This window comes from Aythya ferina (assembly GCF_964211825.1).
Source record: "Aythya ferina genome assembly, chromosome: 5".
Taxonomy (NCBI): domain Eukaryota; kingdom Metazoa; phylum Chordata; class Aves; order Anseriformes; family Anatidae; genus Aythya; species Aythya ferina.
In genome coordinates, this window is record NC_140301.1 from 55,282,507 (window position 1) to 55,301,514 (window position 19,008).

General features: G+C 40.7%; 2 protein-coding genes across 2 annotated transcripts in view; one reads left to right on the top strand and one right to left on the bottom strand.

The window, feature by feature from the left end:
• The first annotated feature begins 5,072 nt into the window (after nt 1–5,072).
• TDRD9 (tudor domain containing 9) overlaps nt 5,073–19,008 on the top strand; it is a 64,672-nt gene continuing 50,736 nt past the window's right edge. Inside the window, exon 1 of the mRNA XM_084521840.1 lies at nt 5,073–5,269. Within this exon, the coding sequence (XP_084377966.1) occupies nt 5,112–5,269 (158 nt within the window). The 5' untranslated portion in view covers nt 5,073–5,111. The remainder of the gene's footprint in view (nt 5,270–19,008) is intronic.
• On the bottom strand, nt 8,350–9,721 carry RD3L (RD3 like; the record flags this gene model as incomplete). Its single annotated transcript, XM_084521841.1, has 2 exons — nt 8,350–8,647; nt 9,423–9,721. The coding sequence occupies 2 exons, from the start codon at nt 9,719–9,721 to the stop codon at nt 8,350–8,352; spliced, it is 597 nt and encodes a 198-aa protein (XP_084377967.1).

Consider the following 19,008-nt stretch of genomic DNA (forward strand, 5'->3'; position numbering starts at 1 on the left):
ACTATTCAAATACAAAATATTTAAGTTACAGCCAGATATTACAGTAAGAGAAATTGAAACACAAAACCTTAATCAAGCTGAAAGATTTAAGATGTTTCAGCGATGTAGTTAAAAAGATGTACGTAAGCATGAAGTCATTAAAATGACTTAGGCCTCTTAATCTTCTCAAAAGCAGATTAAGCTGAACTTAAACAAAACATGACAAAGTAAAATTTTGATTTTATGCACTACGTATCCTTGGTATGGATGTTCAGTATGTACAGTTCTGAAAACTCATTTTCCTAAGGTTTTTGTGTCCCCAAAATATTGCACTGCAAGCTGACAGTTACATCATCACACTTGGCACACTCAGTTAAGATATTTTTAAAGGCAATGGAGTATTTCAAAGGTTCTAACTGAAAAAGATGCTATGAAAAGTGGCATAATACTTTTATATGAAATGTTGGCTAATTCTATTAAGTTTAATTACAGAAATTCCTTTTTTTCCCAAGGTACTATCGTAAAAGCTTTTATGTGGAACGTGGAAGAACTGCAGAAAACAAACATATACACTAAAAATCAATTTTCAATACACTCCAGTATACTGTGTCCAACATGTTTAATTTCTTGTTGTTCAACAGATTTATTCTAAGTACAGAAGTATACCAGGTACAGTTTTAGAATTAACTTCCCTATGGTTGTAACTTGCTTCATGTACAGTAAAGATGATCAAACACCAAATTCATTCTCCAAGAAGAGATCTTTAATGATGGTCAGAAGACTCTGAAAAAAAGACACGATTTAGCCTGTTCAAACAGTAGAGTAAACCAATTCAAGAACATAGTTCAGAACCTAGAATAGATGACTGTATCTAAATCTGAGCACAATATTTGGCAGGTTCAACTGTCCTGATAAGTAAATCTACCACACCAAATGAAATACACAACAAATTCAGCTAATAGTAAGAATCCTTTTTCACACATTTTAAAATGCTATTGCAGCAAACTCTTCCGCAGCCTTGGAATGGTTATTGGTATTGGTTATTTATAATTACAGTTTATTTATGCTATTATCCTTAAGTCTATTATTGTCACTAATTATATATATAAAATGTAAATAATGTTTACATATACAAATTCAACTGGGAGCAAATGACCTATCTATAATGGTACAGAAAGTAAACTGAGTTATAGCAGCTCATGACAAATAAGAGGGTATTATGTAGTTAATACTTACTATCTGCCACTGCTTTTTTGCCTAGAGGAAAAGAAAAAAACAAAACAAGCTGAACAATTACACTTAATTTCTTGAGTGTGAATAAGATTTTAAAAAGTGTATGAGATGTACTTTTTATGGTACATTTCCATAAACATTATATATAAAAATTATTTTTAATCAACCAAGATTTTAAACATTATATATATAAATTATTTTTCATCAACCAAGATTCTATGTATTTAGAATTCATAGCCATCAAGACTCCCACTATAATTCGAGGAAAATTTATACAGAATGGTAGTTTTGCATAGTGTGTGTGTACATATACACACAAAACTGAAGGATGTAAACTGAAGTAGTAACAATACCGTTTGTCTTAAAATCTTGTTTTGTTATTAAAATAACTTATTTCACATTCCCAATTTAATTGTTCTCCTAAAAGTCTGATTTATGGTGACCAGACAAAAACATAAAGAAAAAAAAAATCTTCGTAAGGCAGGCAGTCATAAGAGGCTGTAAAATCTCCATCCTTGGAGGGACTCAGTTGAATTCTGACTGGTGCTATCAGCAACCTGATCTAGCTGCTCTAAGCAGTGGTTTGGAGCAGGTGACTTCAAGAAGTCCCTTGCAGCCAAAGTTATTCTACAACAACCCTAAACTTCAGGAAGGGCTACAGCTATTAAAAGCTATTTTCACTTTAAAGTAACGTTTAGCTTACACTTCCTCCATATCAAGGTTCTTGTAATTCTTAGTGACAGGTTGCAAAGGGATTGGCTTGGAAATTTTTCAGCATAGCCCAAATTGAAGAATAGGACGTTGAATATAACAATCTGTTGTAACCTTTTGCTTTGAGGGACCTGACCCACTCAAATATACTAGCTTTACATTAGATGTTCCACTTTTTCTCTCAGAAAGAGATCCAGCATCACCAAATAAAACACACTTCAATGTTCAGTGATGTGATGTACCTCATACTTGGAGGTGCATCAGCCCAAATTTATAGTACTTAATACAGTTCACATGGGAAAACATTCTTGAAGTTGCATTTTTTTTTTTTTTTTGCAAATGTTAAGAAAAAAAAATCAAAGTTCTAGTTCAAAACAACGTTACATTCATTCCGGAAAAACCTAGAGAAAAAGCCTCTGGCTATGCATTTCAAGTTAGATGTGTGTTTTTAAAACCAGTGTCCACATTATTTAATATTCATAAAGCAGGCACAGTTACACTAGCTTGAGTGATTTTATTAGTGTAGCCTTCCACACTGAACACGATAAACTTTTATGGCAAAAACTTGGCCTTAAGGAAAAGCGTTACTTTCTTATTTGCTAGATATGTTCAAGGACAGTTTGAACTGTTATGGGCACTCATTCTATAAAGCATGATTTTAATTAACAGTCGATGAATATTAAAATGTTTAACTTACCACCATATGAAAGTTTGTAGTAGGTATAAGCTGTTAATGCTATACCGACCCATACTTCTTGGTAAACTGTAGAGAAGTAGAACTTCATGGATCTCCATGACTTTGGAATCATGGCTTGCATCATCTGAAAGGTATCATAAGTTCTGCAATGAGGAGTTTTGTAACTATATTCTTACCTGCTATATATGTATGTGCATGCACTTTATATATACACTTTTATACATCTATGTGTTATGCATACCGAAGTAGTATACACGTGCATTTGTACTTTATATGTATATTTATATATATTCTTCATATATATTATACACATATATACACACAGCAGCAGCAGCAGTTAATGGGTTTGAAAAAATAATCCCCCAATGTGCAAAGGTACTTATTCCAAAGTAAGGCATCGAAAATTCAGAATTAAGGTTATAACTTAACGGGCTAACACACAAAAAAATGTATTCCAGCTGATGAAAGGACTCAAAGATGAACAACGGAGCATTTGCAGAGCAGCAGTATGTAGACTCCTCTCCTTTTATCGGTGACTTTTTATTTCCAGACTCTCTCAGGAGCAAAGCCTTGTTCCACACAAGCTAGACAAACTCTATCCTTACACTACCAAGTCAGTTTCCCTCCCTCGCCCACATCTAACATGTCTTCCAACATGGTAATTTCTACTCAAAATAGCAAAACACAAGATAAGCAACTAAATTCAAGGTTTATCATGAATATATTACTTTTAAAATATGTCCTTAGAATAGAGAGCCTACTGATTTTTTTCCTCCTTTGTATCCAGCTTTGTTAGTCAAGGTAAACACAGAAAGCTGTGTAAAATATGTTTTAAAATAAAACTAACTCCTGTACAGCATGTTGGCATACCATTTGCACCACATTACATAGTAATACAATATGTTCTACTGTTTTCTACTTAAACAAGCAGAACACTTTACCCAATACAATACAACCCATTAAAATCAGTTATATACAGATATGGATAGTCTATGTCAAGCCAGCATCCCAGGATAGAAAAACAGGTATTTTTTTTGACCTTCTGTGAGGTCATTCTCACTTATTTCCCAGTGCTACGTGTAAAGCATCCTTTAGCAACCATCAAGGGTAAAAAGGAGGCAAGGGCTGCCAATGTCAAAACAGCTGGAAAAATCTAGATGGCACTTACTGAAAGTATCCTCATGGAAATCAATGTATGAATACACTCAAGTCCATATTTCTCTTTACTAGTTTATGGAGAGACATCTCAATCGCATTCATATTTCCTGAAATGGTGCTGTGCTTTCACCTGTGCTAGTAAGAGCAGTGAAAACCACTCCCCCCAGGTTTTTAGCGTTTGTTCACAGGATCACAGCGTGGCCGAGGTTGGAAGGGACCTCTGGAGGTCACCCAGTCCAACCCCTGCCGGGCAGGATCACCTGGAGCACACTGCACAGGATGGCATCCAGGCGGGTTGTGAACATCTCCAGAGCAGGAGACTCACCCAGGAGAGAGACACAACCTCTGGCCAACCCGCCCCAGTGCTGTCACCTCACAGCACAGAAGCGCCCCTCATGTGGAGCCGGGACCTCCTGCGCTTCAGTTTGCGCCTGCTGCCTCTCATCCTGTGGCTGAGCATAACCGAAAAGAAACCGCTCCCATCCCCCCATGCCCACCCCTCAGGTGTTTTTATATATTAACGAGGTCTCCCTTCAGTCTTCTTTTTTCCCAAGCCGAACAAGCCCAGCTCTCAGCCTGCCCTCACAGCCCAGCTCTCTCCAGCCCCCTCTCGCCATGCCCTTTCTGCTCCCCCCTCCCAAGCACACCCTCAGCGCCCCTCAGAGCGCGGCCCCGCGACCCTCCCCGCACCGGGGGGGCGCCGGCAGAGCCGGGTCACGGCCGCCCCCCCTCACCCAGCACCTCCCGGGGGCTGCCCCCCGCGGCACCCACCCTGAAGGCCGGGGGGGAGCGCGGCGGCCGCCGAAGGTCACGGAGCGGGGACAGCCGCCGGTGCCGCTGCGGGGGACGCCGGGAAGGGGAGGCACCGGCCCGGGAGGAGCCGCCGCCGCCCGGGCAGCGCCCTCTGCAGCCGCGGAGGAGCGGAGCCCGGCTCCCGGCCGCTCCTCACGGCACCGGGGGTGTTCGGGGAGCGGGCGGCACCGGCAGGCAGCCCCCCGCTGAGGCGGCTCCGCGCCTGGGGGCTGCTTCCCTGGGGGAAAAGAGGGATGTGGTGGCGCACCCCGGGACCGGGAAGGGGTCGGTGCTTCGTGTAGTGACCGGGAAGGGACCGTGCTTGGTGCAGTGACCGGGAGAGGAGCGCGTGTCGCCCCGGGGGAAGCGCAAACGGGAGCTAACACCGGGCCCCCCCCGCTCCGCCCTTCGCCCCCCCACAACATGGCGGCCGCCTCCCCTCAGCGCCGCCGCCCGGCTGAGGCAGCCGGTCACGTGGTGCGGGCGGGGCCAGCCCGAGAGCGGGAAAAGGGCGGCCGTGTGAGGCGCTGCCGCCGCCATCATGCTGCGGGCGCTGACGGCAGAGCAGATCCGCGACTGGTTCACCGTCGGCAAAGCCGTGACCGCCGTCGAGTTTTTGGGGGGTGAAGCGCACGCCACAGCCCCTCCAAGTCCCCTCAGCTGCCCCGATGGCCCTCGGGAGTCCCTGGTGGCCGCGGGGTGAGTGCGGGGCTCCTGGTGGTGAGGGCGAGGGGCTGCGTTTGGGGCAGCTGCGGCGCCTTCCCTCAGTCAGCTCCGTGCCTGAGGTAACAGGGCGAGTGGTGTGTGCCCTACACGGCCTGTGCGTGCTTCAGCTGCCCTTCAGTTCTTTGTGCCTGGCATGGCTGCAGCCCGGGGTGCTGCTGTTGGCTTCCTGGGCTGCGCGAGCTGCCTCCTTCTGGCTTTGTCTCAAAAATAGTACGAAACTGGCATGTCATAACGTCTGTCTCCTTTCAACCCCTCATGTAAAAGTGCTGCTGGTACTAGGTTCTGAATTACCGATGGAGGTCTGCTCTTTATACAAGGAGTTAAAAAAAAATGCATAAATACAGTAATGGCTAGACGGGGTGGAATGGGCTAAAGTTGCATCAGGGGAGGTTTAGGTTGGATATCAGGAAGAACTTTTTTACCAAAAGGGTTGTGATGCATTGGAATGGGCTGCCCAGGGAAGTGGTAGAGTCACCATCCCTGGAGGTCTTTAAAAAAATGTTTAGATGTAGAGCTCAGTGATATGGTTTAGTGGAGGGCTGGTCAGAGGTTGGACTTGGTGATCTTGGAGGTCTCATACAATCTAGATGATTCTGTAAAACACTTAAAAGTTTTCTGTGTGGGAAAAAATGGCTATGCTCTTTAGCTTGCGTGTCACAGGTCCAGTTGTTTCCAAGTTAGCCCTTTTTTTTATAGCCATTTGGCTAAAAGCGTCACAGGCTGTTCTGTCCATCGCTTGTGCAGGTGGGAAACATTGCTGCTCTTCGATATTACTGCCACTCACCTTTCTGCCAGCAGAGTGGTTTTTGTTAGCTGCCTGCTGATGGCAAAAATATCAGGATTAGTGTGAGGAATCGCAGTTTCACATCACCTCATGCAAATCGTGTAGGCCCTAAGTAAAAAGCATTTAAACAATTGTGTTCTCAGGCAGTGACTGTCAGCAGGGAAATGATGGCTGGCCTACTACAATGATACTGCTGAAAATACTCATATTCTGTAAGTTACCTCTCGATTCTGTATTTAAAAAATAAATTGACAAAGTAAGGTGTTGGTGGACCACATTTCTTCAACCTTTGGATGATTTTTTCCTGTGCCACTTCCAGTTCCTAGGTTTCTTTGTCTCCTTTTTGCCCTGTTTGTTGCTGCTACAACTGGGTATTGTAGCCTAGTCTCTGTTTAATCAGTAAAAGGTGCCTAAAAGTTAACAAGAGTTTCTGTGCTTTTGCTTAGCATTGCGCTGGGAAATAAGTGACTGTGATGCCTAGTTTTTTGTTATTATTCATTAACTGCCTTTTAGCATGTTTTAGTGGTGGTCCTCGTTTCTGTAATTGGAAGCCTGCATTTGCTTGTATTAAAGTGAAATTTATGAACAATGGAGAAGTTTTGTCAGTGGTCACTGTGTTTTTGACACACACACCTACACCCCTACCTGCAGCCTCCATGTTTTGATGATCACGAAGGTAAGTGGACCCCACATGTTTACTGTCCTATTGTTTTCCATAAACTAAGATTTGGAAGCTACATTTGTGGGGCGTTTTTTCACCTGTTTTCCACTAAAAAGTTGTGGAGCTGCATGTTTTAAAAAACTTTTCTTTATATGAATTACCATTGCAGGGATCTTGAACACTTGACTAAATAAAAAATGTTTTCTGAAGCCTGTGTTGCAGATGTTACTAATACTAATTCTGCTGATGTCTTTGATATGCTCAGTAATTTACCCTCTTGCTTATAGAAAAGTACTTGAAGCTTAACTCCTTGAGGGAGCCTTGTCAGTGAGAAAATGTTTTCAGGCCATCCTTGTCCTAGTGCAGGGATCCACTTCTGGCTTGGTATAGAACTGCACAAAAAGAATCGGATAGATCTTATTCTGTATTCATAGAGCAGATTAAGTTGAAATGAACGCTTAAATTTATTTTTAAACCAGCAGCTAAGCAAAAGGAGGGCAGAGAGTTCATACCAGCTCTGAGTGCAGATCTGAGTTTGCACAACATATGAAGTTTCCCATATTTAGCTTATGGGAAGTGGGGGGACCAGTTACTCTTGATGATGAGCTGAATTTTTTAATTACTGTAAACGTGTAGGAACTGATTAACTCTAGCCTTGTAGTAGTTTGTTAGCTAGCTTTATGCAAGAGTTTTGATGGTTTTGCCTTTTTTGTATCTGGTATTCCACCCTCCTGTATAAGATGTTCCCAAGATCTGTGAATTTTCCAGAGGCTTCTTCAAACTATATAGCTACCTTTTGTGGAAGATACTGTGCAATTTGTTTCACACGATTTCTATTGCATTGCAAGGAAATTCATTCTTAGGCGGAGAATAGTTGTGGCCTGTGTTTTCGCTGACTTTCTGCTCTAGTTGCCTGCTGTGACCATAACTACTGTGTGTGTCTGATCAGTCTGATAAGACTTCATTACAAACACACAATGATAAATAATGGCAACTGAAAATTTGAAAAGATCACCTCTTGCTTTTGCAATGATCTGTTGGATATCTCTTGCTGTTACAGAAATGTACCATATTTTTTACACGTATTTTACCTTGTTTTCACTTTAGAACTTATTCTTGAAGTTGAGAAATAATTGTTCAGCTCCAAAAGGTATTTACCATTTTATTTGGTACAACTGATACTATATTAAATCTTACATGGTATAAAGTTCCCACAGAGCCTAAAAGCTGTGTGACAAATACAGAAGTTCTTGCCTAATGCTTTGTGGAGTGGTGCTATTTCAAAATACGGAACGTGGTCTTTTCTTGTTTATACATCTATATCTGTCTACCTGAATGCTAAAAGGAAAATACCTCAATGTTTTATCAGCAGCAGCTATGTTTTTTGTTAAAAGGTGCCTACAAACACAACATTTTAAAGGAACAATGAAGATAGGAGGAGGGTTTATACTTAAAGTTTGTATAATGCATGCTAGCTATAACCAAGGACTTGGATTTAACTTGTATATAAAAGGAGTGTGTCACAGTTCTACTCCTATGTTTGCGGATGGCAATCACAACAAAGGAAGACAAACACTACAAAGCTTTTTGAAAGAAACATGAACCCACTCAACTTGATGGGTAGTAATACGGAAGGTTCCAGATTCTGTCAGAGAAAGTAGGAAACGTGCTTTGTGTGTTCTTGTCAACATAACTTGAAACAGTGGGAATTTCATCTTTGTCTGATTTGGTAGAACTGTCTCCACGCAGGCTGCAGTGTTCAGAGCAATTTGTATTCCATACGTCTACCAGTTGCTCTTGCTGGTTTTCTCTCTCAAGGGTAGTAAGGAAATCTTTTAAAACTTGCTTGAATATGTAGACTATTTCCCAAGGTAAAACATCATTTTCTGCCAAAACTTCACGAAATCTAGAAACAAACAAGAATTTAAATTGAATCATCAGGGCTGACAACTCTTTTTTCCTCGCTCATCTTTTGAGGGAAGGGGAAGGAGGAGGAAATGACTGCGCTCTGGTGTCATTTATTCCTTGCTGCCACATTTCCCCACACGCCTCCCCCAAAAGATTGCAAGAGGAAGAGAGCTCTAACAATGCACTGGAAGCGGTCCAACTATTATGAGGACTGTTATTCAGTATGCTTTTCCTTTTTTTTTTTTTTTTTTTTTTTTCTGTCCTCCATCTGGGTAACTTGATTTAAACTGACTTTGCCCTTAGGTGTATTCTGGGCTTTAAAAGGCACATGGGCGGCTTCTATCATTTCTACATGCCCCTGGAAAATATATTTAAAATACGAGTATAGGAGAATTTTACATGGTAATTCCCCCCCAACGTTTCATATTTAATAGATAGTAATCAATTTACAAGTAAATTGTAATTGGTTACAATTTAATATTGGGGATAATGAACAGGAAGAAATGGAAGTATTGAGAGGTCACATTTTTAAGAATGCAAGACTTCCCTTGTTGAGGATTAAACCAGGAAAATCCCGATATTCAACAACTTCACCTGTACAACATCATAAAGCACAGGTGTAGTTTCTAAAACATCTATAAAATAACACTCAAGCTGATGGTCATTGTTACTCTGGCAGAAAGATCAGAGCCATGCATACGCTTGGAAAAGATAAAGAAAATATAGCTTATTTATGCTCCAGTACTCAAGGCTAGAGGAGTAGGAGTAGTTACCTGCTGAGGACAGTTCCAGTTTGGCAGGGCTGGATTTGAGAACAGAGAACTTCCAGCTGCCGCTGCTCCGTGGCTGGGATTGTTGCTTGAGGATTTTGGTAGTTCTTCAGCCAGTTGTAATCCGTGCCAGGTTTCTGGACTTTCTGTTCATTTTCAATCTCTTGCACTAATCTTTCACGCTCTTTCAGGTGCCATTTCAGTTCCCTCAGCAAGGTTTTGGTAACGAGTTCTGATCCAGGATACCTTGCGGATTTGTAGGAATCGTTCTTTGACCATTTCATCCAGCCAAAAAGTGGCATTTTTAAGCTGTGGGGAAAAAATAAAACAGTGTTTTGCTTATTTCTCTCATACTGGTAGTGTTTATACCCACAGGCTTCCTTTTAAGCTGCTGACTGTTTTAAAGGAAACTTTATTCCTGATGGTAAAATTTCTTGCACTACAATATAAGAAGCGATAATAATCGGCAAGCAGTAATTAAATCTGACAGGCCTTACCTTTTATAATATTTTACATCTGTTTTCCAAGTTAACACTTTCAAATACTGTAAACTTCAGAGTTGTAAGTACATATTTATCATCTTGAAATTATGTCATGTTGTTTTTCCTGAGACCATATGAGGTAGTTAAAAATAAAAAAAAAAATAAAAAAATGAAGTAATTCTTGAAAGTTTAAAAAAATAAATAAATTGATAAAGTTAAGTTCTGCAACTCCGTACAAGTCCAGCTTAAAACTTCTGTATCACTTTGTATTTTTACATAAATTCCTATTGATGTAACCTCTGGAAACTGAAATCTGGTGGAATAGACTTCTAAATTGCAGTTAGTTACAAGCCATGCAGACACAAGCATACAAATCAGAAGGAAATAACATAAATTACCTTAGCAGTTGTCTGACCAGTGTTGTTTCAGATGAGTTTGCTTGAAGGTCTCTTATTCTAGCATATCCTGTTTCCAGGCTGTTACTACTGGTGGAAGAAAAAAAGCTTTTTTTCTTTATTTGCTCAAACTGTGCTTACAAAAAAGACTTTCAGTACTGAACATGGCAGTTTAAGTTTTTCTGCTTTTAATGTTCTTTCTCACCCCCTATACCAGAGAGCAGCAGTAATCCATTTAACCTAATGTGGTCTCTCTGACTCTTCCTACAAAGTCCATTAAGGTTTCCTACCTTTGGATTGAGTTCTGATGGCAGCAATTTAAAAAAAAAAAAAAAAAAAAATTGTAACAATTTCAAATGCTTGTTGCTAAATCCATCTGAAGGTATTGGTGGCAGTGAGATGAATAATGATTGTCTGGAGCAACTCCAGACGCGCTTCTAGCTGAAGTTAAGGCTGTCGGATGCTGTGATGCTTGGCTGTGCATAGCTGTAGGTCACAGTTTAGAGCTGTATTTTTATGCCTGTGGAGTGCTAAAAATAGCTCTGTTGCTTTTATCATCAACCTAAACTTTCAGGCCAGCGAGATGCTGAAAGACTTTCTCCCTTTAGAGGGGGGAGCAGGCTGTTGTACCGTCACTTCTGAACGGCTAAGAATAGGCTTCCTCCAGCACAGAGCATCTCGAGCCTTTGTTCGCCGAGTGTTGACAGAACAGAGCTGTTTGACAGTTGCTCAGGATTTTGGTCGCTATATTAAATACTTTTTCCAGATGAATTTCATCAATCTCATGGTACTACGCTTTTTCGTTACCGTGCATAACATAGCTGTTAGCATTTTTAATTAACATTTCAAATGTGTTTAAAGAAGCCAGTCTGTAACACCTACGGTGTGCCATGAACGACGCACTAATCTAATTAAAGGAGTGGAATGAGAAGGAAATGCAAATTGAGGTCAAACTGATGTAAAAAGCCCAGAATGTAAAGTCTTACCATGGACTTTGCTTCCCTCTCAACTGGCTGTCAGTTGCCTTTTCCCTCTTCCCTTGATGAGCGTTTTGAGCAGATCCATTTTTAAGATTAATTTCCAGGGATGGCGTTGCGCTCAATAAAGGTCGCTGAAGCAGCCATTTTCCGTTCCAGTTCTCTGGTCTCTTCCTATTAATCTAAACGATAGGCATGGTATATGAAGTGCCTTCCCTCCTTGCTTTCCTTGTTAGAATGGCTAGCTTTGCTCCTCTAAGTATTTTGCCTTCCTACTTTTTTGCCTCCACTGGTGTGTGGAACTGTTGGAGGAACGAGGCTTCTGTAAATTTGTTCTAGATGTCATACAACATAAAGGATGACGTGTGGGGCTGTTATTAAAGCTGATATTACTTATACATTGGAAAAATCCAGATGTCAGTATTAATCCTCTTCAAGTGGAAGGTTTTCACATTGCATTGTATGTGGTACTATGAAAAATGAAGGGAGCTAGGTTTATGATGACAGAACTGTCCCGACAGATTTTCAGATGAAATTAAAATGTTCCTTGCCACCTCCTTTACAGCAGTTACCATGTCACCGCTTACTTTCCAATTTGATCCAGAGGAGAAAAAAATGCTGTACAGTGTAAAACCACTGTAATGTCTTTGCAAATTAAGGAGATGTGTGCTGGAAGGTGTGCAAATTAATGAAATAAGAAAGCTACAACAGTGGGTTTTGTTGTTCTGCTGTTGTTTTTTCACCTAATCTTTGTTTATACCATGAAATTTTGTGAGTCTGGATACTGAGAATGATGCTTACCTTTTCACTGGAAGAGAAACACTAGCACTGAAAATCATGTTGCTTCTAGTTCTGTACGTGTTTCAGATATGCTTTTGGGACGATATGGCTGTTTCTGCGAGTCTGACACTGGGAACTGGAACTTGATTCCATCCAACCTGCAGTGTACCAGAGTTCTGCAGTGCTGTATCGAGATGAAAGTTGCAGCTTGACTTCAGCAGATCGTGGGGCTGTTCCCTGACGGCATTAATGAGTGGTCTTAGTGGTGTGTGTAACAGCTGATACATCTTAGCCTGGGGGAAGTCTATGTTTTGATTCCTCTCATTAATTTTTAGGCGCAATACAAATGGTGTGAAGTCATTATTACTTACCTTCAGTGTTTGTTTTCTTGTAAATACACATTCTTTGAGTTATTACTGGGGGAAAATGGTGTGGTTTCCTTGACAGTCCTGTGGCAATCTTGCACTTCAATCTGTAAATCCAGGGATGCTGTGCTTTTAGAAGTTTTAGGTTCTGAGTTTCTTGCCTTTGTTTTCCTTTTTCTGAATCTTCCACTTCTGGTACTAGTGGCTAAAACACATCACAGTACTCGAGAGAAACTGTAACATTAGTTACATAATGATGAGTAATTTTGTATTTGTTAATAAGCCATAACTTACTGTGCCATTGAAGCAGAACAGTTGTTAACTAACTGATATGTTTTGGGTAAATTAGCCCTAATGGTCTGTGTGTAAAATATAAAATGACAGTTGAAGATGCTTTAAATCTTGCTTTCCTTCAACCTCCTTATTATATATTTTCCTACTTTTCTAGGCAAAGAATGTAATTCCTAAAGCATCCATTTCTGTAGCTTTTTTTTTTTTTTTTGAATTGCAGTGAACACTATCTTATGTGCTGGTAAATCAGATTTTTTCATACGTGTATTTCTTAGACTTGTTCTCAAGCTAACCATTTTTCTGTAGTGGGTTTTTAGGCTTGTTTTCTGATGTTCTCAAATTGAACTGAGGGAGCAGCAACAATTGCTGGAGCCAAAGTGCAGGTTTCCTTTCATAAATCATCTCGGACAGCTTCGGTAGCCCTTCCTTGCTTGCTGTGACAGATCCCAGGTTCGTCAGCAAAGAGCCTTGTTCCAAAGGAGTAGCTTTAAAAGAGCACAAGTTAATTGGAAATCAAACAAGCAATTGAGGAAATAAGGGAGGCAGTCAGTGGCTGAAATGGTATCTCTTTCCTAGCGGTCCTGTGTGAGACACAGGTTATTTTTTTTTTGTTTTGAAATGCCTTTCTACAAAACAGACTTTCTTGAAAAGCTTCTTAGCTGCTTATATTTATCCTGTGGACTTCCTGGCACCAAAAAAATTTATTCCAAAACCTTAAGGTGTTCCTCCTTCTGCTATACTCATTGTCTTTACCCAATCTCAAGTAAAGATGAGCTCCAAATCCAAGTTAGTACTTCTTGAACTGTGAAATCGAGTGTTCTACAAAGATGTTTGCTGCATAAGCAACTGACTAGGAGTCTGCATAGCTAGTTTGTAGAGATGTTGGGTGAGGCGGAGAGAAGTGGGGCTTCTCATTTTTCTTCTTTCTTGAAAAGACAGAATGCTTTTTTCTAGCATTTCCACAAGCAATCACTAAATGATCATATTCTGCTGTGCGTATGGTTTGTGCACTGTGCACATGCACAGTGCACATTACTCCTGCTGTGCATGCTAAATACTTCCATGCTTCTTGAGAGCCTTTTCCTAAATTCTCTGTAGAAATGGAGGCTTGGGGAAGCTCTTATTACAGCTAGATGGCTTGACTTGTGTCTCCTGTGCCATCAGACCATATGAAGAATAAATGCTTCATCTTGAGGATGGCTGAATAGAGCCAGGCAATCTAAAACAAATTTCCATGACAGAGCACATATGTAACATATATAAGACCCTTAAGCTTTAGCACCACTAGAGGTGTGAAGACATCTGCATGTGAAATGACAGAACTGCTGAAACCCATCTCTGTGGTAGTGGCTGCTTTGAGGTGGATTTTATGGGTTATGGTGGATGTGTTTGATTTCTTCATGTCTTCTAGGTGTGTTAGTTTCATGGCATTTGGTTTACAAATACAGGAGAGAGGAATCATTGAGATAGCTTTACTTACGTTTCCATAGTTATGTGCACAAAGCAAGCATAACTTAATTGAAATTACTGTAGAATAGGTTAATGATGAAACTGTTTTTCCCTACTGGCTTCAGTAAATATACGTGCTGCCTGTAATTTAGAAGGGGAGAAGGGAGTGTCAATCTAGTGTGGAATCATTACAGGTCATCTGTTAAGAATTCCTCGGAAGACAGCACCACATCCGTGACCAGGGTTGTGTCCTGGGTATCTTTTGTCCTGATGGCACATGCCCAGTGTGTGCTGTGACAAACGTCACCATTGATAAATGGTTGTGTGTCGTGTGTGGCTTGGTGTGAAGGGTGGAAGCCTGGGCCATTGCTCTCATGTTCAACCTGATAATGCCTGGTACCCAGTGTCTGTTCTGGGAGTTCCTCTGTCTCCTCCTGTTCCCCCTCACAATTGGAGGGGATCCTTGAGTAAGATATTCTGGAATCAAATACCTGGTATGTGACTGCAATTATTTAGCACTTAAGTAGAAGATTTGTTTGCTTTTAAAGTTCGGCAAGGTTAAAATCTTTCAATTTCCTTGTCAGGTCTCTTCCAGCTTATGTTACCAACTAGGAGCCCTTGGCTCCATGTTAAAGGCACAGCACAACAGCAGAACAAGAACAGTTGCATGCACTTGTGATGCAAATGCAACGGAAAACAAGGATTTAAATGGCTAATACCACGGGTACACAGCATGTTCTAAGGGTGCTGAATGTGCCTGGAGTTTGACTGTGAGACAGTGGCAAAGCGTAACTCCAGAGAAGTACTTGAAGAATAAAGGTGAGGAGCTTGTGTGGATGTTCACAGGACACTTACTCAAGGCTAGGTGATAGCAGGGGAGAAAATGGGGTGGGTTCTTAAAACACAGTAAGTGAACCGTGGAGTCTGGCATCATGAGTTCCTCACTAACCTAGATACCAGCTACTTCAGAAGATTGAACTGTTCCTGGCAAGGTAGTATTTCTTAGCTAAAACGAGGTGACAGCAGATGTTCATTTTACTCTGATGCTTTCCAAAAGCTTTAGAAAGCTTATTTAAAGAACTAAGTAAACTAATCTCTTTAGCACAGTAAACTTGAATATTTGCACTGGTGTGTGGTTAAGTAAGTTTAAAGTTCTGATTATGACCTTTTAGTGCTACTGTAGTAAAGGATTTGTTGTAATCATGTTATGTAGAAAGTGTGTTCTCAAAACATTCTTGCAAAATCTGAAATCCTCAGGAAGAAGGAAAGTTCTCTAGGGAGCAGCTGTTCTTCCAGTGTAGTGTTTTCCTAAGAAAAGTATTGTTCTGTAACCATACTCTGGGAACTAGTGAAACTTTTCTACTTTGTCTTGGGAGAAAAAGCTGCAAATCCAAGTCAGCTTTCAGTGCAGGAAGGAAGGCTTTAATCTTTCTGTACATCTTAACATCACATACATAAAGGAACTTCCTAAACTGAAAAGCTGGTCCTGTACTGAAATAAAAGCAGTCTACTTAAACCTGGAGTTACTGCTGTGCTTGTCTGTATGAACTACAAATTGCAAAGTGGTTTGTGGTGGTTGGGTGTGTTGTAGGCCACAACACAGTATTCTTTGACAGAAAGCCAATTTGAGAAGTTACTGACCCTGCACACGAGTTAGTTCACCTGACTCAGTGTGCCATGGAGCTGGGCTTTTGAACAGCCTTACTGAAGTGAATTCAGGGGAAAAGGAAACTGTAAAAACGCTTCCATTTAACCAAATACTGCACTGTGACAAATTGCAAGAACAGGTGGAGGAGAGAAGGTTCTTATTCTTTACTATAGAAGATTTAGGACATCAGTACCATCTGTGATCTGAGATGCTTCTGACTTGTGGTTGAAAGAGGCAAATGCAGTTCTCATTATGAATGAGAGACTCGTAATAACACACCAAGAAATTGTCATCAATAGTCTTGTTTGCCCAAAAGTATTGGTAGCAGGTTGTAACCACTGCTAGCTAGCCGATGTTTTAACAACTTAGTGTAGTGGTGTGTGCTCCATATTTGTTTGTAGGTTATAGTCACACACTCTGGTTTGTCATGTGTCAGATTTTGTGAGGGGTTGGTGCTTCAAGTTATGTATGAAGGTTACCACCAATACTACCAGTCAACCTGAGAAAAGAGATTTCAGCTTTGTAGCTCTTTGTAGCTAGCAGGTAAGATGATGTGCCTCCATTTATAAGCTGTCCCACTCCTTGGATTTAATGATCAACTTCGCAGTGCATTTTTCTTTGATATGGCAGAACAACTCACTGGAGCTGTTTCAGGCTGCAGACAGATGGTGAGTCTACCTCCTCAGATCTTACAGACAGCCTTGGATGGCTTTCACTTGTTAACAACTATGAACAAAACTTGCCACAAGCTGTGACAGCTAACAACAGTAATAATTCCCTCTTAACAGCGCTAGCTGACAGAGTTGTGTTAGCTATCACTGTGCTACCATTCCTGTGGTGAATGTAACCAGGGCATGCTTGAAGCTGATGTCTTCCAGTCCCACTTTCTGTAGCATTCATGTCTGGTGCTGGTGACACATCACTGATAGGCAGTGGAGTTACAGGCATTAGTTAGAAATCAAGAGGATCGTGCATTTGATACTTTGCGGGCACTTTTTAATTTTTAAACTCTTAATTCCATTGTAATTCAGAGCTTTTAGCTGGTTTATACCAAATTGTTCATTTTTTTAATTGTTTTGAGGATTTTTTGGGTATTTGGCCAAGTTCCTTCTCTTTATGCTTAGAGCGGAGGAGATGAATTCTAGAGTTTCAAGGAGTGTAAGTGCTTTGTGGGTATTGCTAAGGGATCAGAAGCCATGCCTGATGGTCACTGTTTTTGATTTATGTTGATGTGAACACCTACCTTTTACTACAATTCATAACTAACTAGAACTCTAATTTCCGTAACTGGCTGACTAGTGGGGAGAGGTTTGGGTGTGTGGCTTTCCACCATCTGCCTCAGGTAATAGCTGCCATCTTCTGCACAGCCCTACTTGAGCTCTCTGCAGAAGGGAGCTCATAAAACAGCTCACCTCCAGCAAAAAGACCAGTTCTGAAGCCCAGAAGTTCTTCCCAGTCTCCCCAGTGGAAAATAAATAAATAAATTAATAATAATAAAAAACAGAGACCTGTAGGGACAGTAAACTTGAGGATTAGGGCTGTTTCGTCCCGGCATTTGTGGTTGTTACTATTCTTGCATTTTAACTGTGGATGAGGTAGAAGACAGGAGGTTTCACAGAGCTATTACTCTGTCAAAGAACAAATATTTTTGAAATGTTGAGCTTACCTAGTCAGAACTATTTTAGTGTGCTCCGTCCCCAGCTAGTTCAAGTTTGAAAAACGGTCCTTCTGACTAACTGCTTGCTATGAGGAGGAGTCATAGGCGTATTTAAGTGCCTTGATAGGAAGACTTCAGCTACCCAGATATTTAGAACAGTGCCGTTGTGTTCGGGGGGGGGAAAAAAAAAACACATGCAGCTCACTGATTCTTAGATTCTTAAAGTGATGTGCAATTTTTTTGTAAAACATATTTTAGTATTTAATGGTTTAGCTTCACTTATTCTGAATCCAAGTGATATCTTTTATTTTTTAGACTGAAACATGACATCTTTTGAGTGACAGTACATTTTCTTTTAAAGTTGGTTGTTTGTGCAGGTAAGACCAGTCTTCTAAAAGTCCAGAATGCCCACTGCCAGTTAGGAGGAGAGTCATTTTTAGTATGTCCTTCAGTAAAGCCCGTGGAAGGTTATTTACTGTCATGGCAAATGTTCCGTTATGTAAAGTGTCACATTATTTTAGTTTCAGAGAACAGACTTTGAAATGGTCTACTGTATATATTGTACTAAAATTGTACAGCAAAATATTCCTCTGCATGCCATAAAGCCAAGGGGCTTTTCAAGTGATTTTTCTCGATCTCCCAAAGTTCTCTAAGAAGGTGGGTGACTTGTGTGTGATAGAAGCCAGGACTTAGGGCAGTCCTCTTGTGATCTGGGAAATGAGTGACACTGGTTTTACATTCACCTCCAGTCCCATGTGAACAGAGACTTTCATGGCAAATGAGGCAGAACATAAATGAACAGAAAGGACAAGTACAAGTATTGTTAAGAACACTGCCATAGAGCACTGGGTTTATTTGCTTTTATTTTTTTTCTTTTTCAGTTGTTTGTCTCTGCAATACAAATACGTATCAGGTTATATAGCTCTGATAGGAGTTCCTATCCACAAAATAAATAGCTAATAGAAAATATCCTGAAATTCCTCTTTATTGGCACTGCAGCCATCTTAATCTTTGGAGTGTCATTACGTATTGGAATATTTTCTTTATACAACCGTGTTTGCTGAGTTGGCAGTGTTCTTCAGGGAATAATCCTGTCTGTTTCTCTACATTTAAAAAGCTGGTTTGTTTGTTTTCCAAACCTCACTTCTAGAGACATTAACAGTGTTCAGTGCGTGTATTGGTATTTCAGCATATGTTGCTGTGAAGAGCCAAATAAATCACCTGTCAGTTGTGATTGAGGGTTGGCGATTGATTCTGGTTTTGAGAAATGAGTGTATACAGAAGTGGTTGGTTTAATACTTCAGATGATGTTCAGATATTAAGTTTACCGAGTGTATTCTGGTGTGATGGCCTTGTTGACTTATTAGAGGTCACTCTGTAGCTTGAAGAAAAGGAAGACCTTTCTCTACTTGAAGTTATTTAAGGAAAGGCACCCTCTATGGATTTGAGAGCATTTGGAATTGGATGTGTCAACGATTTCTGGTGTTAAACTGTGTTTCCCTTCTAGTAATTCCCCTGAAGTGGCAGCTGCATTTAAGTTTGTCA